This window comes from Lynx canadensis, chromosome B1, assembly GCF_007474595.2.
Source record: "Lynx canadensis isolate LIC74 chromosome B1, mLynCan4.pri.v2, whole genome shotgun sequence".
Taxonomy (NCBI): domain Eukaryota; kingdom Metazoa; phylum Chordata; class Mammalia; order Carnivora; family Felidae; genus Lynx; species Lynx canadensis.
The window spans coordinates 137,651,444-137,676,822 of NC_044306.2; the positions used below are offsets into that span (position 1 = coordinate 137,651,444).

At 39.9% G+C, this 25,379-nt stretch overlaps 1 protein-coding gene, 1 long non-coding RNA gene and 1 pseudogene across 6 annotated transcripts in view; 2 read left to right on the forward strand and 1 right to left on the reverse strand.

The window, feature by feature from the left end:
- Window positions 1-16,622, forward strand: part of HELQ (helicase, POLQ like) — a 42,469-nt gene extending 25,847 nt beyond the window's left edge. For 4 of the 5 annotated variants that reach the window (XM_030313530.1, XM_030313532.1, XM_030313531.1 and 1 more), the window contains 7 exons: window positions 1,705-1,927; window positions 3,429-3,586; window positions 4,791-4,889; window positions 7,759-7,932; window positions 11,797-11,910; window positions 12,812-12,946; window positions 16,404-16,622. In XM_030313530.1, the coding sequence (XP_030169390.1) occupies window positions 1,705-1,927; window positions 3,429-3,586; window positions 4,791-4,889; window positions 7,759-7,932; window positions 11,797-11,910; window positions 12,812-12,946; window positions 16,404-16,508 (1,008 nt within the window). In that variant the 3' untranslated portion in view covers window positions 16,509-16,622. Of the gene's footprint in view, window positions 1-1,704; window positions 1,928-3,428; window positions 3,587-4,790; window positions 4,890-7,758; window positions 7,933-11,796; window positions 11,911-12,811; window positions 12,947-13,205; window positions 13,384-16,403 lie in introns of all 5 variants that reach the window. The other variant, XR_003968399.1, reaches the window with a different exon arrangement.
- Window positions 16,623-21,248: 4,626 nt separating this feature from the next.
- On the forward strand, window positions 21,249-25,237 carry LOC115512472 (annotated as a pseudogene).
- On the reverse strand, window positions 23,053-24,864 carry LOC115512474. The gene is made up of 2 exons (XR_003968402.1): window positions 24,321-24,864; window positions 23,053-23,279 (listed from the first exon to the last, which is right to left on the reverse strand). It is a non-coding gene; the product is annotated as an uncharacterized LOC115512474 (long non-coding RNA).
- Window positions 25,238-25,379: the final 142 nt, after the last annotated feature.

The window sequence follows — 25,379 nt, forward strand, 5'->3', positions numbered from 1 at the left end:
TTTATGGGCCTGGCAATGCAAGATCTACTGGGAACAACAGTTGCATTTAAATTCTGTTTTAACAGCTGGAGTACAGCAGCAAGAAGTCCAGGCAGCAGTTGGTTCAGGAGACTAGCAGGTAGGCGGCTGTTGTTCCACGCCTGCCCATAAGAGGCAGAACTCAAGAAACTGGACCCAGTCGTGAGAAGGACAGGTCATCAGGGGTCCTCTTACACCTTGGGGAAGGGGTTCACAACAGGGCTCCAGTTGTGAAAGAAGGCAGAGAACAGGAAAACCTTTAGAGTTGGAATTGAAGCAGAAATCAAGTCCTCTGGACAGGAACAACCAGGTAGAAGAGGGGTGAGAGGCAAGAAGGGCAAGGTCTGTGACTTGGGCAGCAGGTACAGGAAGGTACAGATGAGCAGCCCTGGAGAGACTAGATCCATGCTTTAGTGGAAGAGAAGGAAACTCCAGGAATTAATGAGACGACATAACAGTGGTTAGGCCATGGCATTCAGGGAGCCTCTAGGTATCATTTATTTATCACAGCCATATTTCAGACACCCTGTATGTTTTATCTCTGATTCCTGCATACCTTTGAATTAAGTAATAATCTACAAACTGAGTATCAGTTTTGAATATCTTAAAACTGCAGTTTTGGCTTAATTGAATACTATATTAAAAATGAATTTTATTAAGGGGTGCCTGGGTGCCTCAGTCGGTTGGGCGTCAGACTCTTCATTTTGGCTCAGGTCATGATCTCACGGTCTGTGGGTTCAAGCCCCCCATTGGGCTGTGCACTGACAGTACAGAGCCTGCTTGGGATTATCTTTCTCCCTCTCTTTCTGCCTCCTCCCAAATAAATAAATAAATGTTAAAAAAAAAAGAATGAGTTTTATTAAAAGGAAGAAAAGCAATAGGAAATGGCTGTGCCTCATATTTTTTTGTTAACCCTCATATTGGTTTAGTATGAAATAACTACTTAAGTTTTCCATTTGAAACTATCACCAGAATTGTGAGAAAAATATGCTTATTGATTGACTATATTTTAGTATAATATGCTGATTTCATTGAAATTGGCTAATATAATATTATTCTAATTTAGCATCAACTCTACATCTGAATACCAAATGGAGGGTTAAGTATTACTTATAATTGCCATTATAGATTTTAAATAGTGACTACGAGGGGGAGGAGAGACAGGCAGCAAAAGAGCAGGGGTAAGAGAGACAAAAGAAAACTGTTTATTTTTAGGTGATATGTTGGAGGTATTGCCTGATCCTGTTTCAGAGGAGACTTTCAGTTGTGTTTTACGTGTGTGTGTGTGTGTTTTAATACAATTTTTATTGCTAAAGAATGCTTGCACAGGTGGCTTGAAAGAAAGAGGTGAAGGGATTTCTGAAGGAGGTTGAGTGGGAATTTGGGATAATTGGCTGGAGAGTAAACAGAGAGCACAGCTTTGGAGATTACTGTGAAAAATTATTCAAAAATCTGAGCAGTTTTTTAATGAAAACTGTAGATGTTCATAAAAAGTATGAATATGATAACTTCTTTAACTTGTTTCTTATTAATTTCAAAATCCCACTGTAAAATTATCTTTATATATGCAAGTATGTTGACTTTATATAATTTATTTCAATAATTTTGAGGTATGGAGATTAACATGCATTCAAAATGATGCCTTGAATTAAGGACATGTCCCAATGATGTCCTGAATTGTTTCAGGTTGCAACAAATCTTGATGACATATATCACTTTATGAATGGTACATTTTTTGGTGTTCAGCAAAAAATTTTGTTGAAAGAAAAAAGCCTGTGGGAAATAACTGTGGAATCACTTAGGTACCTGACAGAAAAAGGACTCCTACAAAAAGACACTACTGATAAGTCTGAAGAAGATTTCCAACATAGTTTTCATATTACAAAACTGGGACGAGCTTCTTTTAAGGGTAAGAGTTTCCCTAACTTTCTGAGGAAATGTGCTGGGAAAAAAAATAGAAATTACATCATTCTGTTTCTTTAAATTGGAATTGTAAGTTCATATTAATAACATTAAGTTTATAAACTGTCAAACTACTTTAGCTTTTAAAAGTTGAAAAATACGGGAGCCTGTCTGGCTCAGTTGGTAGAGCATGCGACTCTTGATCTTGGGTTCATGAGTTCTTGCAGGTAGAGCTGACTTTTAAAAAAAGTTTTTTTAGTAAATAAAAAGTTGAATTACAAGTAATTTAGGGTACTGCAGAAGTATTTGAGGGAAAAGATGGTCATTCCCCTTCATACCCCTCTCCCCTAGCAATCATACAAATCTGAATATCCTACCAAGAATAGCCATTTGGTGTATGTCTTTTCAGACATTTTCTGTACATTTCATTTCAAAACCTAATATATACATATATACAAATTTAAGATTTTCTTAAGCTTTTGCTTTTAAATAAACAATCATTTGTATTCCAGAATTTGCTTTTTTTGCTTAATATAATATCTTGGAAATTATTCCATGGTATGACAGTGAATAGTTTTTTCTTAATGGCTACATCATAATTTACTTAATGAAAAATAATACATTTCTATTGTTTAAAAAGGTCCTTAGAACTTAGAATTATGTAAAGGAAAATCCCATTCTCCTGCCCCATTTCCACTCTCCCAGGGGCAACCACTGTTAGTAATTTGATGTGTATCCTTCCATGTATTATCTTATATATAGATTAGTATGTGTATGTGTATATATATGTGTGTGTGTGTACATGTGTATAGATTATTTTATGCATCTATTTATGCATATAATTTACATATTATTTTATATTTTATTTTTAAAAATGAAATCATAGCTGGAAGCATTTTTTGGCAGTTGCTTTTCTCACTTAAAATATTAGGAGAATCTTAACATATCAGTCCCTCTAAATATACCTCATTTTTCTTTTTCTACTGTAATCATCCATACTGTGAATTCTGTAATTTAATTAGCCATTCTCCTGTTGACGGACATTTGCACTGTTTTTTATTTTTCTCAATTATAAACAAAGCTGCAGTGTGCATCTCCGTGTATGTATTTTTGGTATGTGTGGAAATGTTTCTCTGGGTTAGATTTCCAAAAACAGAGTAGTTGGTATGTACTTGTTAAATGTTGATATATACAATCAAAATGGCCTCCAAATGTGCTGAATTAGCTAAGAAGCGGTTTTGGTGGGGCAGATGGGTGAAATAGGTGAAGGGGATTAAGAGTACACTCATCATGATGAACACCAAGTAATATATAGAATTGTTGAATCACTACATTGTACCCCTGAAACTAATATAACAGTTACTATACTGGACTCAAAAAACATTTTTTAAAGAGATTTTAAAGACTTTTTGCTACATTTAGGTAACTTCTAAATAAGACCTTTTTAAAATTCACCTTTTTTCCTCTTTGGCAATTATGAGATATAAATGTGTGTATCTTTCTTTTAGGAACTATAGATTTGGCTTATTGTGACGTTCTCTACAGAGACTTGAAGAAAGGTCTCGAAGGACTTGTACTGGAAAGCCTTCTTCACCTAATTTACCTAACAACTCCCTATGATATGGCTTCTCAGTGTGACCCAGACTGGATGATATACTTCAGGCAGGTGAGAATACAAGGTTCTTCAATATAGACTATTTTATTTATTAATGATGATGTAATTTTTGTTAAGTGATTATTCACTTTTTTTTCTCTGCTAAAATATATATGAAATTGGGCCTTTCATGTTTCAGTTTTTAAAATAGTAATATGGCCATAGCATTTTTGGTTTATTTAACTTAAATAGTACTTTTCTGTTAAATATGAACATGTTCATTATAGAAAAAATAAAGAAAGGTCCAAAAAAGAAAAGAAGATCATCCCTGGTCCCATTCCCCAAAGATAGTTATTGTTATGATTTGGTGACCACTCCATTTTATAATGCCTAGAATGTGAAGAAAATTGTGAAAGTTGTTTTTTGAGAGTTTAATTATATGACAGCTCTATCAGAGCCAAGCATGATGGATCCAGTGATGTTAACACCTGAGAAGGAATGTCAGTTTTATCACCAATAGCAAGGTGGAACTGATCCTGCTTGTCACAAAACCAGGTGGTCGAGTATGGTTTGTTACGATTCTACTATAACAGGGCAGAGACATGAACATGTATGAGGCAGAGGCAGTATGTGGCTTTTAATTGCAGGAAATTAACTTTCTTTTTAATGTCATATTTTTAAATTGTAACTAAGTTTTTTTTTGTTGTTTTTTTTTTTTGATGTTTATTTATTTTGAGAGGGTGAGGGCACACGCTCATGAGCAGGGGAGGGGCAGAGAGACAGGGAGAAAGAGACTCACAAGCAGGCCTCTCGCTGTCAGCACAGAGCTGGACGTGGGGCTCAGTCTCCCAAACCATGAGATCCTGACCTGAGCCAAAATCAAGAGTCTGGCACTTAAGCCACTGAACCACCCATGCATCCTATAACTAAGTTTTTTGAAGTGGTACTATACAATGCGTTTACTTTCAAAAGCTTAACTCTCTTCTCTCTCTCCCCCAAACATCTCAGTATTAAACATAACCACATAGTCCATGGAAACCATAGTCCATGGTCATAGTGCTTGTGACTCTGTCTTTAAATGTTCTACTAATATATGTTATATTTTAGTAACATTTTTTGAGCTTGAAATATGTGTTAATAAAATTTGTGTCGTTTCTTCCTATCCTTTAAAACCATGAAAATGTAATATCACAGGAAATACTGGATTTGGTTCAAGTGGTGAATTTTTAAAAGTTACAGTTTGATTTATCTCTATGTTTACTCTTTTTAAATGTAGTTTAGCCAGCTCAGTCCAGCAGAACAAAATGTAGCTGCTCTTCTTGGAGTCTCTGAAAACTTTATTGGGAAGAAAGCATCAGGTCAAGCTATAAAGAAGGTACCATAGTTTTTTTTTTCTCTTCCTAAATAAGTTGATTTAACAAAATCAATGCTGTTATGTCCTCTCTTTTGTTGATTTGATCTTTTTGTTTCATGTTTTTTTTCTTTAAGTTAATGTAATTCCCAGTTTATTTTTTAAAACATTCTCAGGACCAGAAATTTGGGCATTTTTTAAAAATAGTATTTATTTTTGGATGATGTGATGTTCTTTTTTTGTGGGTGTACCTTTGTATTTCTGAAACACTGTCATGCACATATAAGCTTCTTGTCATAGGAGAAAGTAAGCCTTATTTTTCTTAAGCTACTGATGCCTTACATTATAAAAATTGTAAAATACTTATAAAATGTTTTTATCATAGTATATAATCCTGAAATAAGTTCAGTTCAAGGGAGAAAAAGGTATTTTCTAGAAGCTTTTTTTTTTTAAATCTCTATGCCCAGCATGGGGCTCAAACTCACAACCCCGAGATCAAGAATCAAACACTCTACTGACTGAGCCAGCCACGTGCCCCTCTAGAAACTTTTTTTTTTTTTTACACCCCTAGAAACTTTTTATTAGGCCTTCTGCTTGGTGTCAGGGCTTCTAAGACAGGATGGGTTTGAGGGTTTTGTTATTGTTGTTTGTTGTCCTTAAAGAACTCCCAGTCTAGTTAGTACTTGAAGTATCTTCTGTAGAAGGTTGAAGTGGATAAGTTAATACTTTTTGTGCAATATCTTATATTTAGGGGTTTTGAAGTTTAGTCAACACATATGAAGCGTCTAACACACTAACTTTAAGAGGAATGGAAATGATTCTCTGGCAAATATACCTTCAAATTCCTTAAGTTAATATCATTTTCCACCTTATAATATACTTTTTTTCATTTTTAATTTTTTCTGGTAATCCAATCTTTATTGAAACCTAATTATCTTACCTACCATTTCCCCCTATATCTTTGAATTTACATAAATACTACTAATTATATTTTGCAAAGTGAAAGTGGTGTTCACTCACATTTGAATTAACTGATGCCCTGTCTCAGGTACTGCTATATCATAAAATTATAAATATATGTTTCAGTGTTCATGTCATCCCAGTATTTTGATTGAGTCTTTTACCTCAGAAATAGCTACATTGTTTTAAATGTTTAAAATGTTAAATAAAAATATTTCTTAAAACAAACCTTTTATATCCAACTTTAAAATATAAAATGAAAACAAAATCATATTAATTTAGAACTCATTACCAAATAATAAACATTTATAAAATCCTATTAGAATAATACATCTTTTAAAACTTAAATCAGAATTTATTTTTGTTGCATTTTAATGAAACATAGTCAATAAATGTTCAGTTGATTTAAATTCTAGAGAACATATTTACTTAAAATCGACTTTATTTCTCCACATTGAAATGACATCTCTACTTTTCTTTACACATTTCTTGTAAAACATCTTGAAATTGGCATAAAACATCTTATCTTACCATGTAATATAATTCTATCACTTTTCTTGGCTTAGAAAATCCATTCTAAGCAAAATCTACTTTGACTCAAATTATAGTTAATAATGAAGGTGCACTAAAATTGGAAATTAAAAAGCAATCTCTCCCTACTGGCAATTCAGCTATCATGATTTTTCAGCTTAATGCTTTTTAAAAGGTGATCCAGTATCAACATGCAGAATCTGTAATTCATGCAGCCTTCGATATGCCACCCTAAGTTCTCATCCCAAACATTCTTTTATTATCATAGAGGATATCATCTTATATTTTATACTGACTTTTTCTCTCTCAAGTTCATCCTTTCTTTACTCTGACTTTAAGCATGAGCTACTCAGTTTCTAAGGTAGCTTGATATTGACTATGAAATACTTTACACATGAACTGGTCCCTAGACACCATAGGCAAAAGCAGGTACACAAATTGTCAACTATAGGAGAGTTTTTCTCTGTCAGTGTTTTAACTTTGGAAACATTAATTATCATAACCATGTGGAAATCATAGAATCCAACATTTACTCTTAGTTTACAATGTGGACAACTTATTAACATACCTTTCTAAATAAATGCATTTGTCTAATCACATTCACACATACATACAACCTACAAATAGCACAGTAAATGTAAAAGCCTTCCCAACTCCTTCCCTTCCTGTACTTTTTTCCTAGGGCTACTGTAACAATTAGCACAAACTCAGTGTGTTAAAACAAGAGAAATTTATTCTCTCACAGTTCAGGAGGCCAGACATCTGAAATCAAGATGGCTCCTTCTGGAGGCACTGAGGAAGAAAACCTCTTTCCTGTCTCCTAGCTTTTGGTGGTTGCTGGCAATCTGTGGCATCCCTTGGCTTGTAAATGCATCCCCCCACCCAGTGTCTCCGTTGGACAGTGCCATCTTCACATTGCCTTCTTGTCTGTGTCACTCTGTGTCCACTCCTCTTTATAAAGACACCAGTCATTGAATACAAAGCCCCAAAGGTAGTCTACCGTAAATCCAGGATGATTTCATCTCAAGATCTTTAACTAATTACATCTGCAAACATCCTATTTCCAAATAACATCACATTCACAGGTACCACAGGTTAGGACTTAAACATATCTTTTGGGGGGGGTGGGGAACAAACACAATCCAGCCCACTCCACCTTCCCTGTAGAAGGAAGTTTAAATTGGAGTTTAATTTGGCACATTTCTTTTTTTTATACATGGAAAAATGGTAATTTGAATTACTATAAAGTACATATGTTAGAACTTAGTTTTATTTCTGTGGAATCATTCTATTCTTACTTTCCTGTAGTGTAACTTCATTCCCATTACCTTTGTCCAATTTCAATATAATGTACATTTTTATCAGGTCCAGTACATAAATTTATTTGATTGTGTCTTTCTAGAAGGTGGACAAGGACATTGTCAACAGACTATACCTGTCTTTTGTTCTTTATGCCCTGCTCAAAGAGACCAACATTTGGAGTGTGTCTGAAAATTTTAACATGCCTCGAGGATATATACAGAGTCTTCTTACTGGAGCTGCCACGTTCTCCTCTTGTGTGCTACATTTCTGTGAGGTAATTCCATTAAACAGATGACACATGCTTTGTGCATCTTTTTGTTTTAACTGCTACCAAACTCATAAACCATTTAGTCATTATTTTCTCATTGTTGACTTATACTTGGTTTTATCTGCTTAAAAAGTACTATATATACTAGCTTATAGGAAAGATACAAAAATGACAAAATCAACTAAAATATATAGTGAACAAGTAGAAAGCACCTAGTTATCCCTACTCTTAGAACCACTGTTAATAGTTACAAGTATTTGGGGGCACCTGGGTGGCTCATTGGGTTGAGCATCTGACTCTTGGTTTCGGCTCAGGTCATGATCGTACAGTTTGTGGGTTCAAGCCCCATGTAGGGCTCTGCTCTAACAACGCAGAGCCTGCCTGGGATTTTCTCTCTCTTCCTCTCTCTCTGCCCCTCCCCCAATCACTCTCTGTCTCTCTCTCTCTCTCAAAATAAATAAATAAACTTAAAAAAAGTTAAAGGGGTGCTCGGTGGCTCAGTTGGTTAAGCGTCTGCTTCGGCTCAGGTCATGATCTCACAGTCTGTGAGTTCGAGCCCTGCCTCACACTGTGCTCACAACTTACAGCCTGGAGCCTGCTTTGGATTCTGTGGCTGCCTCTATCTCTGCCCCTCCCCCACTCACACTCTCTGTCTCTCTCTCTCTCAAAAAATAAAAATAAACATTAAAAAAAATTTTTTAATAGTTACAAGTATTTGAAATCAACTTTTAAAACAACAATTCTCCATTGATGTAGAATCTGTGGGAGAATCCTTCTCATGAGTGATAACCATGTAAAGTATTTCATTAGTGTGTTACCAATATCCGGCAGCTACTTTGTGACTCTGTGGGACCATGCTCTCTTGATTTCCATAGTATTTTGTCATTTTTGATTCCAGCATTTGGCAGCTGCTTTAGGTTTCTATGTCAAGTATTTAGTTTATAAGATAATTCAAGAAGAAAGCTATTTTGGCCATATGCATTTGGGTGACTTTCCTAAAAGAAGCTTTCAGAGTGTCCTTAAATAACACAACAAAGCTTATCAGATTTTTCTTCTTGGATAATTTTTTTGATGAATTTATAATATAAGCCTTTTTTTTGCTCATTTAAATTTCTTCTAATTGAGCAGTGTAATAATCCTTTCCGTATTTGTTCCTATACTCAATTTTTTAAAAACATTTTCCTCCCATGAATTTTATTTATTTTTTAAAGTATATATGTTATGGTTTTTTAAAAAGTTTATTATTTTGAGAGAGAAAGAGAGAGCATGAGAGTGATTGGGGGAGGGACAGAGAGGGAGGGAGAGAGAGAATCCCAAGCAGGCTCCACACCATGAGCACACAGCCCGATGCAGGGATTGAATTCATGAACCATGAGATTGTGACCTGAGCCAAATCGAGTGTCGGACACTTAACCGATTAAGCCAATCAGCTGCCCCATGAATTTTATTTTTAAGTTTAAAATCTTCACTTTCCCCATCTTAAATCCCCATATTCTGTGTATGTATAATGGCAATTAACTCTATAATATGTACTAATGAGTAAATAATCCAAAATACTTGACTTTGGGGTGAATGATAATTATTTTAGCAAATTCACATTTCTAAATACCTCCTACTTATGCTGAGTTTTAGACATTAGCTCACATTCTCTAATCACATGCTAGCTAAGCTATAGACAAAAACTATGGGTAATAAGGAGAGGCTAGCCTTTAAAATGTGTTTTCTTGAGTTTTCTATGTTTGTTGTTCTTCGTATATAAAGGCACTTCCCCTAATATTCCATCCTTAGTTTACTTAGGACTATAAGGACTTCAGCTGCATAAAAGTGTTCAAGTAAAAGAATCTATACATTGAACTTGAAAAACAACTATAATTGGATGTTTGATCCTGGAAACAATCTACCTGACAACTTGTGCTCTCATGAGTATATTTTCAGTATTTTAAAGTGGTTTTTTTTTTCTTTTTAAAAAGTTACGTAAGTAGTATAAAATCAATAGTATTAGCTAAGGCACCTTTAACTACAAGTAATGGGAAAGCCCAATAAAGTTTAGTGAGGAAGAAAGATTTTCAAATGTAACAGGAAAGCTAGAGCAAAGGCGGTGCCAGGGTTTCTGGATCCTAGTTCTGTCCAAGGTTTTCTTCTCTTGACTGTGTCATCTTTAGTGCACAGACTGCTTTTCTAGGGACCACAAAATAGCCAGCTAATGCTGTTCCATGTATCACATGTGCTCACAATGACACTCCAAGGTTGGAAAGTGACCTTTAAAAAAAAACTATTCTGCGGGGCGCCTGGGTGGCGCAGTCGGTTAAGCATCCGACTTCAGCCAGGTCACGATCTCACGGTCCGTGAGTTCGAGCCCCGCGTCAGGCTCTGGGCTGATGGCTCAGAGCCTGGAGCCTGTTTCCGATTCTGTGTCTCCCTCTCTCTCTGACCCTCCCTCGTTCATGCTCTGTCTCTCTCTGTCCCAAAAATAAATAAATGTTGAAAAAAAAAAAAAACTATTCTAGAAAATCTCAAACATAAAATTAGACAATGTAATAAATACCCACCCAGCTTTAAGTTATTGACCCAGGGTTTCCATTATTTTTATTGTCTTAAATACTGCTTCTGATATTTTTGCTGCTTTAAATATTGCTGCATCTTGCATCAGAATTCTTCCACATGCAATATTCTGTCTACAGGATAAATTCCCAGAGGTGGGAATTGTTTTCAGTCATTTGGGAAAGAAAAACTATCCATTCACTCGCTGGTGTTTTGATAAAAATGAACAGAACTCTTCTTACTGACCTATTTTTCAGTTTTTAATCTTCTTCCTTATCCCAAAACCACTTCATCAGATTCCTCTGTCTCTGCAGTGTTTCTTTAGAATAATTTTGCCTGGTCCAGATGGCCAACAGGCACATGAAAAGATGTTCAGCGTCGCTCCTTATCAGGGAAATACAAATCAAAACCACACTCAGGTATCACCTCACGCCAGTCAGAGTGGCCAAAATGAACAAATCAGGAGACTATAGATGCTGGAGAGGATGCGGAGAAACGGGAACCCTCTTGCACTGTTGGTGGGAATGCAAATTGGTGCAGCCGCTCTGGAAAGCAGTGTGGAGGTTCCTCAGAAAATTAAAAATAGACCTACCCTATGACCCAGCAATAGCACTGCTAGGAATTTATCCAAGGGATACAGGAGTACTGATGCATAGGGGCACTTGTACCCCAATGTTCATAGCAGCACTCTCAACAATTGCCAAATTATGGAAAGAGCCTAAATGTCCATCAACTGATGAATGGATAAAGAAATTGTGGTTTATATACACAATGGAATACTATGTGGCAATGAGAAAAAATGAAATATGGCCCTTTGTAGCAACGTGGATGGAACTGGAGAGTGTAATGCTAAGTGAAATAAGCCATACAGAGAAAGACAGATACCATATGGTTTCACTCTTATGTGGATCCTGAGAAACTTAACAGGAACCCATGGGGGAGGGGAAGGAAAAAAAAAAAAAGAGGTTAGAGTGGGAGAGAGCCAAAGCATAAGAGACTGTTAAAAACTGAGAACAAACTGAGGGTTGATGGGGGGTGGGAGGGAGGGGAGGGTGGGTGATGGGTATTGAGGAGGGCACCTTTTGGGATGAGCACTGGGTGTTGTATGGAAACCAATTTGTCAATAAATTTCATAAAAAAAAAAAAAGAAACTCAAAAAAAAAAAAAAAAGAATAATTTTGCCTGGAATTATTGTTCATCTCCGGCTTACCCCAAGTTGCAGAACTTACATAAGGAAACGTCCTCTCTGAGCCCATTACCACACCAACCAAACTTTGAAATAACCTGCCAGATTTAAATTAATTCTGTATGTTTCTGTGTGTTCTTCAGGAACTTGAGGAGTTTTGGGTTTATAAAGCCCTTTTGGTAGAACTTACCAAGAAGTTGACTTACTGTGTAAAGGCAGAGCTCATTCCCCTCATGGAAGTGACTGGAGTTTTAGAGGTTAGTAGCTTCCCATCCCAGTTTCCCAACTGGGATGATTTCAACTAACAGGAAAATCAGATTTTACTCTTTTGTGAAGTGTTATCATGAGGTAAGTCATAATAACGGACTTATTCCTCATTTGCCATGAGAGTTGATTGTTTTTCTTTTTAAATAAATTGCTGCCATGGCCTCCCAGAAATCCACTGTTAATCTGGCAGCAGCCCTGATGAAAAATCACATTTGTGAAAATAGAGTAACAGTGGGGCTAAAACTGATACTCCCCAAGTATATGTGTGCTTCCATTCGTCCTTAGCATCTCTCCCTTCCTCCACTCTAATGACGAATTACCTTCTGTCAGGTTAGACTAGATGCTTGTTTCAGGAAGGGGTGATTTGGTGGCAACAAGGCTGGTTTCCGTTTCCTAAGAGGGTGAGAAGAAAGCATCCTCAGCTGGTTTCTCAGCTCTGTGTCTTTAACCAACTCTTGGTTTCAGCTTATTCTGTTATTCAACCAGAAGCATTCTTCTGCTCGGGAACACACACGCGCGTGCGCGCACACACACACCCCAGTGGTCCCCTGAGTAGATGGTGAACACATTTTAAGGCTATTGGACTAGAACATGTTGATGGGGAGTCTGAACCAGTGCCCCTCACCTGAGTGCCTTAATGGGTTTCTCATTCCTGATTGCAACACACATCAGTTGACTTAAGCCACACAGAAAGCTATCTTGCAGTTTGGAACCACCCAAATCCATCTTTTAAAATTTCTCAGGGTTCTGTTGTGTTATCTTTTCATATTTACTTTATTACCTTCGTCTGTTTCTGTCTCTTGCATGTGAAATTTTTCCCTTCAGCAAGACACTTAATTGTTTTTCCTAATCCCAAATTCTGATCCTACTGATTTTTGTAATACCTTTTAGGGTCGAGCAAAACAGTTGTACAATGCAGGTTATAAAAGTCTAACTCACTTAGCTAATGCAAATCCTGAAGTGCTAATAAGAACAATCGATCATTTATCAAGACGCCAGGCCAAGCAAATTGTTTCATCAGCAAAGGTAAGCAAACAAACCATTTTTTTAACCTTCATGATATTTTGTAGTGTTATCGCCTTATACTTTGGACATAAAAACATTTAACTACAAGACACAAAGGCATATACTCACAATATGTGGATAAAAACTGTGCATCTGTTATGATACAAGGCTTCCTAAAAAGAGAAAAAGACCTCCTGAAAATTAGACAATCTCAAGAGTTCACTGAAGTACAAGGAAGGCTGGATCTCACGGAGTTCTGCCTCCTCATCTTTTTTCACAGAAGTCCTTTCCTCAGCATCCCCAACATCTGGCCTTCCCACTTTGAGCACCTACATTGGCTTGGAGCTTACAACCTCAAAAATTAGGCAGTTCTATTTTTGGTCACTTGTAGTGTTACAAAAAGCATCTCAAGATAATGAGGCTAAATGTTGCCTGCTTACAATGTCTACCATTACATTGTAAGTACTACCCTCTAGAACTGTTCTGTTATCTTTGTTCATATGGTGGTTTTTCACATATTTGAAAACAGCTCTCTTTGCCTCCAAAGGTTTCTCTTTTCTGTTTCTTTCATCCATATTAAATAATCTTGTTTTAGGTGATTTACTACCCTACTTACCCTTTTCTAGATGTAGGCCAATTTGTCTTGTTGACCTGTCCCCATCGTTATTGGACTTTCTGATTTTGGGGGGTATATCTGTCAGGCTCTAATTATTAGGAACGGAAACCACACAGTAATTTGAAGAGGAACATTTAAAATAAAGAATTAGGGGGCGCCTGGGTGGCGCAGTCGGTTAAGCGTCCGACTTCAGCCAGGTCACGATCTCGCGGTCCGGGAGTTCGAGCCCCGCATCAGGCTCTGGGCTGATGGCTCAGAGCCTGGAGCCTGTTTCCGATTCTGTGTCTCCCTCTCTCTCTGCCCCTCCCCCGTTCATGCTCTGTCTCTCTCTGTCCCAAAAATAAATAAACGTTGAAAAAAAAAAATTTTTTTTAAATAAAATAAAAAAAAATAAATAAAGAATTAGTAACTAGTACCAAAGATTACTGGTTGCTTTCTAAGGGGTAAATAGAACTTCAACAAACATGGGAAGGAATCATAAGGAGCATGTTCACCCTCACCCGACACCACCCCCTGGGGATGGGATTCAGACTTCATTGGAGAGGGTGTGGCTGTGGCTCACTGGACAGCAGATAAGTTCCCTCGTTGTGTTGCAGCCGATGCTGGCAAGCAGGAAACTTCCCGCTGGGATGCTGACAAAACTGTCCAGACACTCCCAAGGGTGTGCTGTTGAACTTGCTTGGAAACTAGCTTGAGTAACCATGATCTCAGGGTCATGAGTTCAAGCCCCACATCAGGCTGTGCACTGACAGTGCAGAGTCTGCTTGGGATTCTCTCTCTCCCTCCTTCTCTGCCCCTTCCCCACTGGTTCTCTCTCTCTCTCTCTCTCTCTCTCTCTCTCTCTCTGTGTCTGTCTCTCTCTCAAAAACTTAGTGGCTTAAAACAGCTATTTTATTTTGCTTATGTTTCCAGAATCCTAATTCTGGAGAGGTTTAGCAGCATGATTCGCACTTGGAGTCTCATGCAATTACAGTCAGATTTTGACTGGGGCTGTAGTCATCTGAAGGCTTGACTGAATTGGAAATCCAAGATGGCGCATTCACTTGGCTGGCAGTTGAAATATGGCTGTTATCTGGGGCTTTCAACTGGAACAGCTACATATGGCCTTTCCATGAGGCTTGGTTTTGTTATAGCATGGCAGCTCAGTTTCAAGAGGAAATGTCCAGAGAGTGAACATTTCAAGAGATCGAGGCAGAAAAGGCAGGACGTCTTCTGAACTAACCTCGGAAGTTGTGTAGTGTCACTTTTGCTGTATATTGTTTGTTACTAGAAGGCCATTAAGATCAGTCCAGATTGAAAGGAAGAGGAATTAGACCCCACCTGTACATGAGGGGAGTGCCAGATAATCTGCAGTCATCTGTAATGTCTGCTCTCTGGTCACAGATAATTTACATTTCTCTCACATGCAAAATATACTCATCCCTACAAGATTTATTCCTTTATGGCATCAGACTCAGGCTCAAGGTCTAATATTCTAAATCAAGTCTAGGTGCAGGTGATGTTCCTTGAGCACAATTTCACCGACAGATTCCTGGGGCACCTGGGTGGCTCAGTCAGTTAAGCGTCTGGCTCTTGACTTTGGCTCAGGTCATGATCTCACAGTTTGTGAATTCAAACCCTGAGTCAGGCTCTGCACTGACACTGTGGAGCCTGCTTGAGATTCTCTCTCTCTCCCTCTCTCTCTGCCCCTCCCTTGCTCGTGCTCTCTCACTCTCTCAAAATAAATAAGCTAAAAAAATAAAATTGTAAAAAAAAATGGTTCTGCTGGAAATTGGCAGGTATTTTTAACTACAAGTAATTTGAAGCTGATGGTGTTCTCTGTATTCTAGTAATGCTGACACGTGAGTTTTGGGCAGTTTACTTGGTCTTGTTGATCTGTATCGTTTTTAGAGGATCTATTGGGAGATTAGTTTTACGTGGTCACCATTACCTCAGCTACTGGAAAGCTTACCTGATTGCATTTTAATCTCTTCTGTATATAATGCTATGTAATGCCACGCTTGGAGTGGGTTTGTCGTATGATTTTTTCCTCCACGTGATTTTGCGGAACTTTTTATTATAAAACTTCTGTAACAGAAGTGATGCAAATACTACACCCCAGTATACACAAAACCCAGCTGCACAAATACAAACACTCGATTTCTGGGCTTTTGTTCTTAAAGTTGTTGTTGTTTGGGTTTTGGTTTTGGGGTGTTTTTTTTTTTTTTTAATGATGTCTATACCCACTTACAACCCCAAGATCAAAAGTTGCACGTTCTACTGGCTGAGCCAGCCAGGCACCCCTACTTGTGGTTTTTAAAAGAAAGAGGGAAAATCATTACTCAGCAAATATTCATTGACGTTTACTATGCGCCACGTTTAGAACTACTTTCTTGGCTCTTTATGTTTCTTTTGAAATTAGCCATGTTAATTTTAGGATCTTGAATAAAATTTTTCTTTGAAACACTGATAGGTTTTTAAAAGATCGCATACTAAACTTTGAGGAATAATAAAAAGCATATATAAAGGATAACATTTTCAAGAGCTAATTAAATTTTTGCAAAATTGTCTTACATTTTATAGATTAAAAGTTAATTTTTAAGTGGCTGAGTCTTCAATAAAACAAATCTTTGAGGGTCTTAAACCTCCTTTATTTTTGGTGTACCAAATGCAGTGCTCAGCTAAAATGGCTTTAACTCAATGCCTCAGCTTCATTTACTATAATCACTTGTTCTTAAGTGGCTATTTTTCAGTCTCATTATTAGTTTTAATGTCTACATCGCTGATGTATTAAGATTCAAGTATCTAATAGACGGTGGTAAAAATGTTCACAATTCTCTGGCAATGCATATTTTGGTCTCATGCCTTGATTTTTTATTGCAGATGCTGTTGCACGAAAAAGCAGAGGCTTTGCAAGAAGAAGTGGAAGAGTTGCTGAGATTGCCTTCTGATTTCCCCGGAATTACCTCTTCCACCGAGAAGGCATGAAGCCATCTGACAAGCATTTTCTAAGATGACTGACTTAGTAGACATATTTTTCTTAAAGACTGTCTATAATTTAAAAATGAAAAAATACATTTTAATTATACATTAAGAACTGTGGATGATGTTTGACTATACCTCTCACCCTTCCCACTAATAATCCATCTTCTTCGATACCTGCACGTTATTTCTCTGCTCAGAAATCTAGTGTCCTCCACAAAATGAGATCCAATTGCCTCAGCATATCTCTGGCCTGCCTTTGCTGCTAGACCTTTTATTATTCTCTTAATACCTCCTTTCATCAAACTGGACTAAATCCCAAAATTTTCCCACGATTTCCAAACTCTTCCTTTCCTAATTGCTTTAATGCTATACCCAGTGCATCTTTAATATGTACGGTATGCCCCAGCTGTCAACTAAAGATGCGCAAACACTGCCTCCTGGCTGAAATTGTCCAGGTACGTCCTGATCCCCACCCCATACATGCTTCTTTCCCTCCTGTAAGTATTCTGAGCCTTTCATTATGCCTGATGTCCTTTTTCATACTGCTAGTTTGAAACCTCCTGGAGGACCAAGACCTTTTTTATCCTCTTTGGATGCCACCCGGCACTTAAGCCCAGTGTCACACACCAAGTAGGAACCTGTGTTAAGAATGAGTACTACCCGAATTAACAATTCAAAGATTCTCTTTAAACACAACTTAAGTCACTCCTCATCAGGGAAATACAAATCAAAACCACACTCAGATATCACCTCACGCCAGTCAGAGTGGCCAAAATGAACAAATCAGGAGACTATAGATGCTGGCGAGGATGTGGAGAAAACGGGAACCCTCTTGCACTGTTGGTGGGAATGCAAATTGGTGCAGCCACTCTGGAAAACAGTGTGGAGGTTCCTCAGAAAATTAAAAATAGACCTACCCTATGACCCAGCAGTAGCACTGCTAGGAATTTACCCAAGGGATACGGGAGTACTGATGCATAGGGGCACTTATACCCCAGTGTTTATAGCAGCACTCTCAACAATTGCCAAATTATGGAAAGAGCCTAAATGTCCATCAACTGAAGAATGGATAAAGAAATTGTGGTTTATATACACAATGGAGTACTACGTGGCAATGAGAAAGAATGAAATATGGCCCTTTGTAGCAACGTGGATGGAACTGGAGAGTGTTATACTAAGTGAAATAAGCCATACAGAGAAAGACAGATACCATATGGTTTCACTCTTATGTGGATCCTGAGAAACTTAACAGAAACCCATGGGGGAGAGGAAGGAAAAAAAACAAAAAGAGGTTAGAGTGGGAGAGAGCCAAAGCATAAGAGACTCTTAAAAACTGTGAACAAACTGAGGGTTGATGGGGAGTGGGAGGGCATCTTTTGGGATGAGCACTGGGTGTTGTATGGAAACCAATTTGACAATAAACTTCATATATTGAAAAAAATAAATAAACACAACTTAAATATCACCTGTCTCCCATCCCTTGTTAGATTTATAGCTCGAATGTACGTAGCTGGTTATCTGTAGGAAAAAAGGTAATAAGCAATGATTCTTTTTTCCTTCTAGCTTTTTTTTTTTTTTACTGTTTATTTATTTTTGAGAGAGAGAAAGACAGAGCATGAGCAGGGGAGGGGCAGAGAGAGAGGGAGACACAGAATCTGGAGCAGGCTCCAGGATCCAAGCTGTCAGCACAGAGCCCGATGCGGGGCTCGAACCCACGAACTATGAGATCATGACCTGAGTCGAGGTTGGAGGCTTAACCGACTGAGCCACCCAGGCACCCCTAGCAATGATTTGGAGTACCGGACCAGTTTAAAGTTTTATTCACCTGAGGCATCCATTGGAAACTTTGCAAAAAGACCCACATTCTAAGTTCATCGTGCCTTAACATCTTCGACTATTTTAACAGTCATTTACCTAGTAATTTCTATGTGCCAAGTACGTTGTAAGTCTTTCATGTGACTAATTTAATCCCAACAACAACACTGTATGACTCATACTATTATTTCCATTTTACAGATGAGTAAACGGACACAGAGAAAACAACTTTCCCACAGAAACTGGAAGTTTGAAGCCCTAACTCTGAGGAGTTTTACAAGCCATCTAGTCTATGGCATCTTCCCAAACTTTTTTTCTTTTTTTAATGTTTATTATTTATTTCTGAGACAGAGAGAGAGAGAGAGATGGAGTGTGAGTGGGGGAGAGTTAAAGAGGAAGACACAGAATCTGAAGCAGGCTCCATGCTCCTAACTGTCAGCACGGATCCTGACATGGGGCTCGAACTCATGAACCATGAGATCATGACCTGAGCCGAAGGTGGATGCCCAGCCAACTGAGCCACCCAGGCGCCCCTTTTTTTCTGTCTTAAATGGGCATAAAGTGTGTTATCATAATTAAGAGATCGGTGTACAGCTATGAAAATGTAGGCTACCAACAATGTAAATGTAAAAGCCTAGCTGTTACAATGCTACATGCTAAATGATTGTCTTTTTATAGTATTGCCTGATCACACACAAAATTGGAAAAACTCCACAGGCAATAGACTGTCTACTCCATATAGGGTGCAGTAACAGGCATTTGATTCTGTGTAACTTTGTAAGCACTTTGAGCATTATAATAACAGCCCACTGCCCATCCTAGAAGCTATGAAGGAATTCAACCTCATTTTGTTGAGATTTGTCAAAGCTTTTCGAAAGCTCAATGAAAATATCTAAATGCATTTAACTGATCGGTTTCAATATACTTAGCCTGATGCTTGACACGGATGGAAAACAAAAGGTGGAATGTTCGGTCCTTGTTTCTTACACAGTTACATGAACCGTGAGCCACTGACGGTAACAGAATGAGACAGTGTACCGAAGATAAATGCTTATAGGCACTAGAGGCAGAGAAGTGGAGGTGGAGTTTTTGAGAAAGACCTGGTGAAAGAGGCAGACCATGAGCTAGACGCTAAAAGGGCAAGGCAATTGGGAATGTCTAACACAGAGGGACAAGGGCGTTTGGCGGAAGGCAGACATGAAGGTGGTCTTCTAGCTGAGTGAAGGCTGCAAGCCACACCATCTGGATATCTGAGCTCTTAAAGCAGTAATGAGATACCAAAAAACAAAAAAAACAAAGCCAGCAGTAAATGGTTTGTGCTGGGCCATCTCTACTTTCTAATCTGGTGTCTCTCCTGATCTACGAGAGGCACTCTTGAAACATCTGATAGGGGGACGCCTGGGTGGCTCAGTTGGTTGAGCGTCCGACTTCGGCTCAGGTCGTGATCTCGCGGTCCGTGAGTTCAAGCCCCACGTCGGGCTCTGGGCTGACAGCTCGGAGCCTGGAACCTGCTTCAGATTCTGTGTCTCCCTCTCTCTCTGACCCTCCCCCGTTCATGCTCTGTCTCTCTCTGTCTCAAAAATAAATAAACATAAAAAAAAAAATTAAAAAAAAGAAACACCTGATAGAGGTGTGCGCATGCAGCCACAATATGGACAGAGCCATACAGAGATCAAGTTCATAACCTTAGCCTTGTTAGCACTGCGATCTAACAACCCTTGCTCCCTAGGGCAAGAACATGTGGATTTGACTGTAGCAGGATTCCCGCACAGAGAATCATGACACCAAGGCTTTTTTTTTTTTTTTTTTTTTTCTCCAGGAAGCAACTCTTTTCGTGCTGGTAGGGCTCAGTTGGGTCCACTGAAGAACTGAACCCTGAATGCCACGTGGCGTAGTATTTTATACATTTTCTATTTCTTTGTCTCTCATATATGGTAACACACAAACATGCAGCCTGATTAGGTGGTCTCATGTTACAAGGTCGTGAGGGATGTTGTCATACATATGTGCATATAGCCAGGTTGCCTTGAAGTTTTTTTTTCTCCCCTCAGGGAGGGGACCCTACCACCTGACCTTTGTCAAAGATAAGCTGGCCGCTAGTTGAAGTGGCAAGGATAGACTTTATTCATTAATAACCACTGCAGTGGGGAAGAGGGCCCGTGTGAACTGAGCTCAACTTCTATCCATGCAGAGGTGACAGACGTATTAAAGCCAGAATGAAGGAGTAGGCAGGGGACCAAGCTGGGGTCCCAGCAGACTGGGATTACTCACTCTTGGGTGCTTATCTGGAGGAGAAGCAAACTCCTAGTATCTTTGTGACAGGAGGTAGTGGTGCAAGTTAGAGCAAGCCGCCCAGCGCCTGGGAGGGAGAGCCTGAGTTGTTTACCTGCCAGTTTGCTTTTCGACAGCTCTGGGTTCTTGAGCCTGCAGTTCTGGGTGGTGGAACGTCTGCATCTCAAAGCTGGAAAGAAAGGATTTACAACTGCAAGCTTTCTAAAGTAGCTGTTTTGGGTGGGGGTATTCCTGGGGCCTCTTTGTTACCAGGTTTGGGCTGAAACAGGAATTCCTCAGGCAGATACTTTAAAGGGGGTTGGGGTCATCCTAAGCATGCAGCTTCCAGCAATTAGAAACTATGTGTATATTCAAGTCTGTTGGCAGGGGCTTCTGGGGGGCTGGGAAATGGACGGAATCATTTGTGCTGGGAGCCTGCAGGTTCTAGAGGTCAAAGTCCAGGCCTGGTCAAAAAGAGAGCTCAGAGGAGCCTATCTAAAGCATGGTCAAGGAGAGGATCTTTATCACTCTTTAGTTATGTTCAAATTGCACCACTTAGCCCACCTAAAAAAAACTGCCATCACTAAGGTTGGTATTTGGGTTCCTTCTATCTATATTACACAACCTTAGTTCTTCTTTTTCTCAGCGTGACCACAGGGGAGGAAGAAGAGGGTTTTGCATAAGTAATCCCAGCTCTTCGCATAGCTTTTTGGTTATCTTTCAAGACACCTGCAGCAGGAAGAAGCCTTTAGAAATTGGAATGACCTTGAACGGTGTCCTCTCCCCCTCGCTTGGGCCTGAGCAGGTGCGGATCAGACTGACCTCAAAGGGGCTTGAACTTTTATAGGCAACAGGCTGCACTTTAGTTGTTCCAGCCAGTGCAGACATACTAAATCAAAATTAAATGTTAATGATGGTGGTGTCTGTGCCACTCTGCTGGGGAAACTAAAATGCAGAGAAACGAGGCTCTAACAGCTGTCAGTAATTGGGTCACCGCCTTCCCCTGTGCCCTGGTTCCTAGATTTACACCAGCTCCTACTATCATTAACGGCCCTGCTGCAGAAAGACTCATCTTTGCCAAGATGTTGGGCTGGAGGAACATGTGTTCCTGCAGGAGAAGCTGAAAGTCCTTGAGAGAAGCACGAAGGACACAAGCCCACATCCACACACAGGAAAGGTAAGGACGGAAGCAGAAGGAGAACAGCGAGCTGGGCAGTGGCGGCCTCTGCTCTTGCGTTAGTGAGGGCAGGGCATGCTTTGTTATATCTTCCTGCAGAATGAGCAGGTTCTAGCAGATGCTGCCAAAACTTCTTTCTTGTCAGTTCGGCAGAGAGCCTTTCCCATTATTTATTCCAATGCATAACTGGGATATTTCTGATTCATAATGGCTGGTGGTTTCATTCACAGTGGCTGGTTGGATTCCTATGTCAGATACAAGCCACTAAGCAGGCTAAGACTGAAGAATCCCGATCCAGATTTCTGCTTCTCCCTTGTGAACTTCAGTGATCTCTGGGGAAAGAGAAGGTGGAATCCCACCTTGAAACAGGTACCCTGGCTGGTCTCTGCTAGAATTGCGGGGCAATTGTCCCATAGGTACGATGGTTTCATTCCGTATCTCTGGGAACACTTGTCACATCTACACTGTGAATTAAGAAGCTTCCAAGTGTTATTCGGGTGTTTCATGAAGACCACTCAGTTTGGTGTTGCTTGTAAACCAACGTAAATTGGTAGTTTTCATGTATATGATTGTTGGGGACATGGTGGAGGTGTCTCAAATACAAAGCTCTGCTCGCTATTTAGGCAGTACCAGCAAGTTAGCAATTTAAGTAGACCCAGAAATGAACCACTGGGCTTGCTGTTTAAGGGGTGGGCATTGTTTCCTTCATAATGGAGGACTCGAGATGGGGCAAACGGTAAGGTAAGATCACAGGTGACCACAGAAAAAGAGATGGGCCAGTCGTTTGTGCGTTTGCTCTTAAAACCATTCCCTGCTTCTTGTTTCTCTGAATTTCAGGGCCCAGAGTCTGGATACTTCCTTTTCCCAGGCTCTCTTGCCCAGCGGCCCTCAGTTAGGTTAAGCCTGTGGGGACCATAGGGAAAGAAAAAGTTTTCCTTGACCCTCCTAGGGTTCCTGGCTGGGGCTGAAAATTAGACCAACAGGGACAGATGAACAGGAGAAAAGCACACGCATTTATTTAATATAGGTTTTATGTGATGCCCAAAGAAACAGTTAAACCTGAGTATTTTTATGCTAGGTTTAACAAAGAGTAGGCAGTCGTGTAGAAATACGGCAGGTAGGGGCGCCTGGGTGGCGCAGTCGGTTAAGCGTCCGACTTCAGCCAGGTCACGATCTCGCGGTCCGTGAGTTCGAGCCCCGCGTCAGGCTCTGGGCTGATGGCTCGGAGCCTGGAGCCTGTTTCCGATTCTGTGTCTCCCTCTCTCTCTGCCCCTCCCCCGTTCATGCTCTGTCTCTCTCTGTCCCAAAAATAAATAAACGTTGAAAAAAAAACAAAAAAAAAAAAAAGAAAAAGAAATACGGCAGGTAAAAGAGTATGGGGTAAGTACAGCAGGGGAAACTTAGTAAGGCCTATTTGTTCAGATGCTTCTCCGTGTCCCTTTGTCTTTGGTGATAAGGATGTCTTCTCCTGGGGTACAGGGAGGGCAACTCTCACATGGGGATTTTATTACCTGTTTTGGGAGAAGGGCAGAAGGAAATTCACAGTGACCTTACTGCTTCTGTTTTTTCAAACCCTTTCAGCTTAAAATATTCAATATGCTACGGTGTCATATTTGACAGGAGCATGTCCTGAACCCCCTCAGGACCTGCTTGGAACCCCAGAGTTGGTATAAACCCCAGAGTTAACTTAACTTGAAGATATTTGATTCAACAGATACAGCAAGAAGCTCCCTCAGAACTTCCCTTACCTGACTAAAAGGAGAAACTTCTGAGAAATTTAACTTCCATGAATTCCTGCTAGGGACAGGTCTGCTCCCAGGAGAGAGACCAAGAGTAAACCTACCATATTTCCCCTCTCTGGGGGAATTCCATGGCGGAAAGACCACCTGCACCTATATAAACAAACATCACGACACATTTTCTTCTCTCTTATTTGTTCTCCTAAAAACCCATGTGTCTTTTTTTTTTTTTTTTTTAAGAAGGCGTCATGCTCTGTGTGGAGCCCAATATGGGGCTTGAACTCATGACCCTGAGATCAAGACCTGAGCTGAGCTCAAGAGTCAGATGCTTAACCGACTGAGCCACCCAGGCGCCCCTCCATTTGTCTTTCTTAAAGAACTCTATTTGGGGCACCTGGGTGGCTCAGTCAGTTAAGTGTCCGACTTCGGCTCAGGTCACGATCTCGAGTTCACGAGTTCGAGCCCCACATCAGGCTCTGCGCTGACAGCTCAGAGCCTGGAGCCTGCTTCAGATTCTGTGTCTCCCTCTCTCTCTGCCCCTCCCCTGCTCATACTCTGCCTCTCTCTCTCTCAAAAATAAACATTAAAAAAAAAAAAAAAAAGAAACCTATCTGTTCTTCCAATAGAAGCTTTTTTCCCAGCCTCCCTTTCCCCTGCTAACTTAGGTAAATAAACTCCCAAATTCTAACCTCCTCTTTGAGTTACTCCTCACAGCATTCTGGCATATAATCAGATTGCACACTCAAACTAACTCTTTTTTTCGTGTTAATCTGCCTTTCGTCAGTTAAATTCTCAGCCCCCCAATTACTGAACCTGAGAGGGTAGAGGAAAAGATTTTCTTCTCCAGTCTCTCCGATGAAAGTCACTGGGAGGCGATTGGGCGGCCTCTCTGGCCATGGCTCCCCCGAGGCTCCAGCTTCTGTCAGACACCCCCTCTTCAGTCTCAGCTCCTCTGGCAGTGTGGCCAGTTCTCTCAGGAAGCAAGAATTCCTGTCCCCTTCATGGTCCTGCTAGCCAGACAAAGAATCAAACTGACATGAAACAGATTAACAGGAGAAAAATCATATTTAGTTACAGACCTGGGGAGCATCCACATAGAGATGGAAATTCCAAACACAGTCAGGCAGCATGAAGTATATATGTCATTCTGAACCAAGCAGAACCGGGTCTTCAAAGGTCTGGGTCTCCAAAGGGAAGGAATGGGGTCTTTAGGAAGACTGAAAAAAGGTAAATGTGTGGTAAACAAATGTTTGCTGGGCCACCGAGAAACAATGGGCCATGGAGGGCTTCCATCAAACAGGCCTTGCTTGGACCACGCCTAGTTCACAGTATAATGTAGTTATCTAGGGTTACAGCTCTCCACCTGGAGCAGGTCCTCAATCCGAATTCCTTTTAGGTCTCTCCTCCTCTCCGCCATCATGGCGTGTGCTGCTGACTGTTTCTTGCCATGTCTTCTCACAAGACTTTCAGGATCAAGCGATTCCTGGCCAAGAAACCAAAAAGCAGAATCGTCCCATTCCTCAGGGGATTCGGATGAAAACTGGTAATAACACCAGCTACAACTCCAAGAGGCGGCATTGGAGAAGAACGAAGCCAGGTCTGTACGGGATCGTACCTGAGGTGGCACACGTTTATGCTGCCTGAAGGTCACGTTCCAAACCTCCCTACTACCTGATCTGTTGTATCACGGAAAAGACTTTTCTCTGTTATTATGCTTCTGCACCTGTAGGTTGGTTCAGTAATAAACACGTGAGACCTTTTGACTGAAAATAAATAGATAGAGAAATAAATAAATATAAATAAATACATTCTTTTTAGGCAGTTGAGGGGGGGGGGGAGGTAGGTAAAGAGCTTTTCCGAATCTGCTGGGTC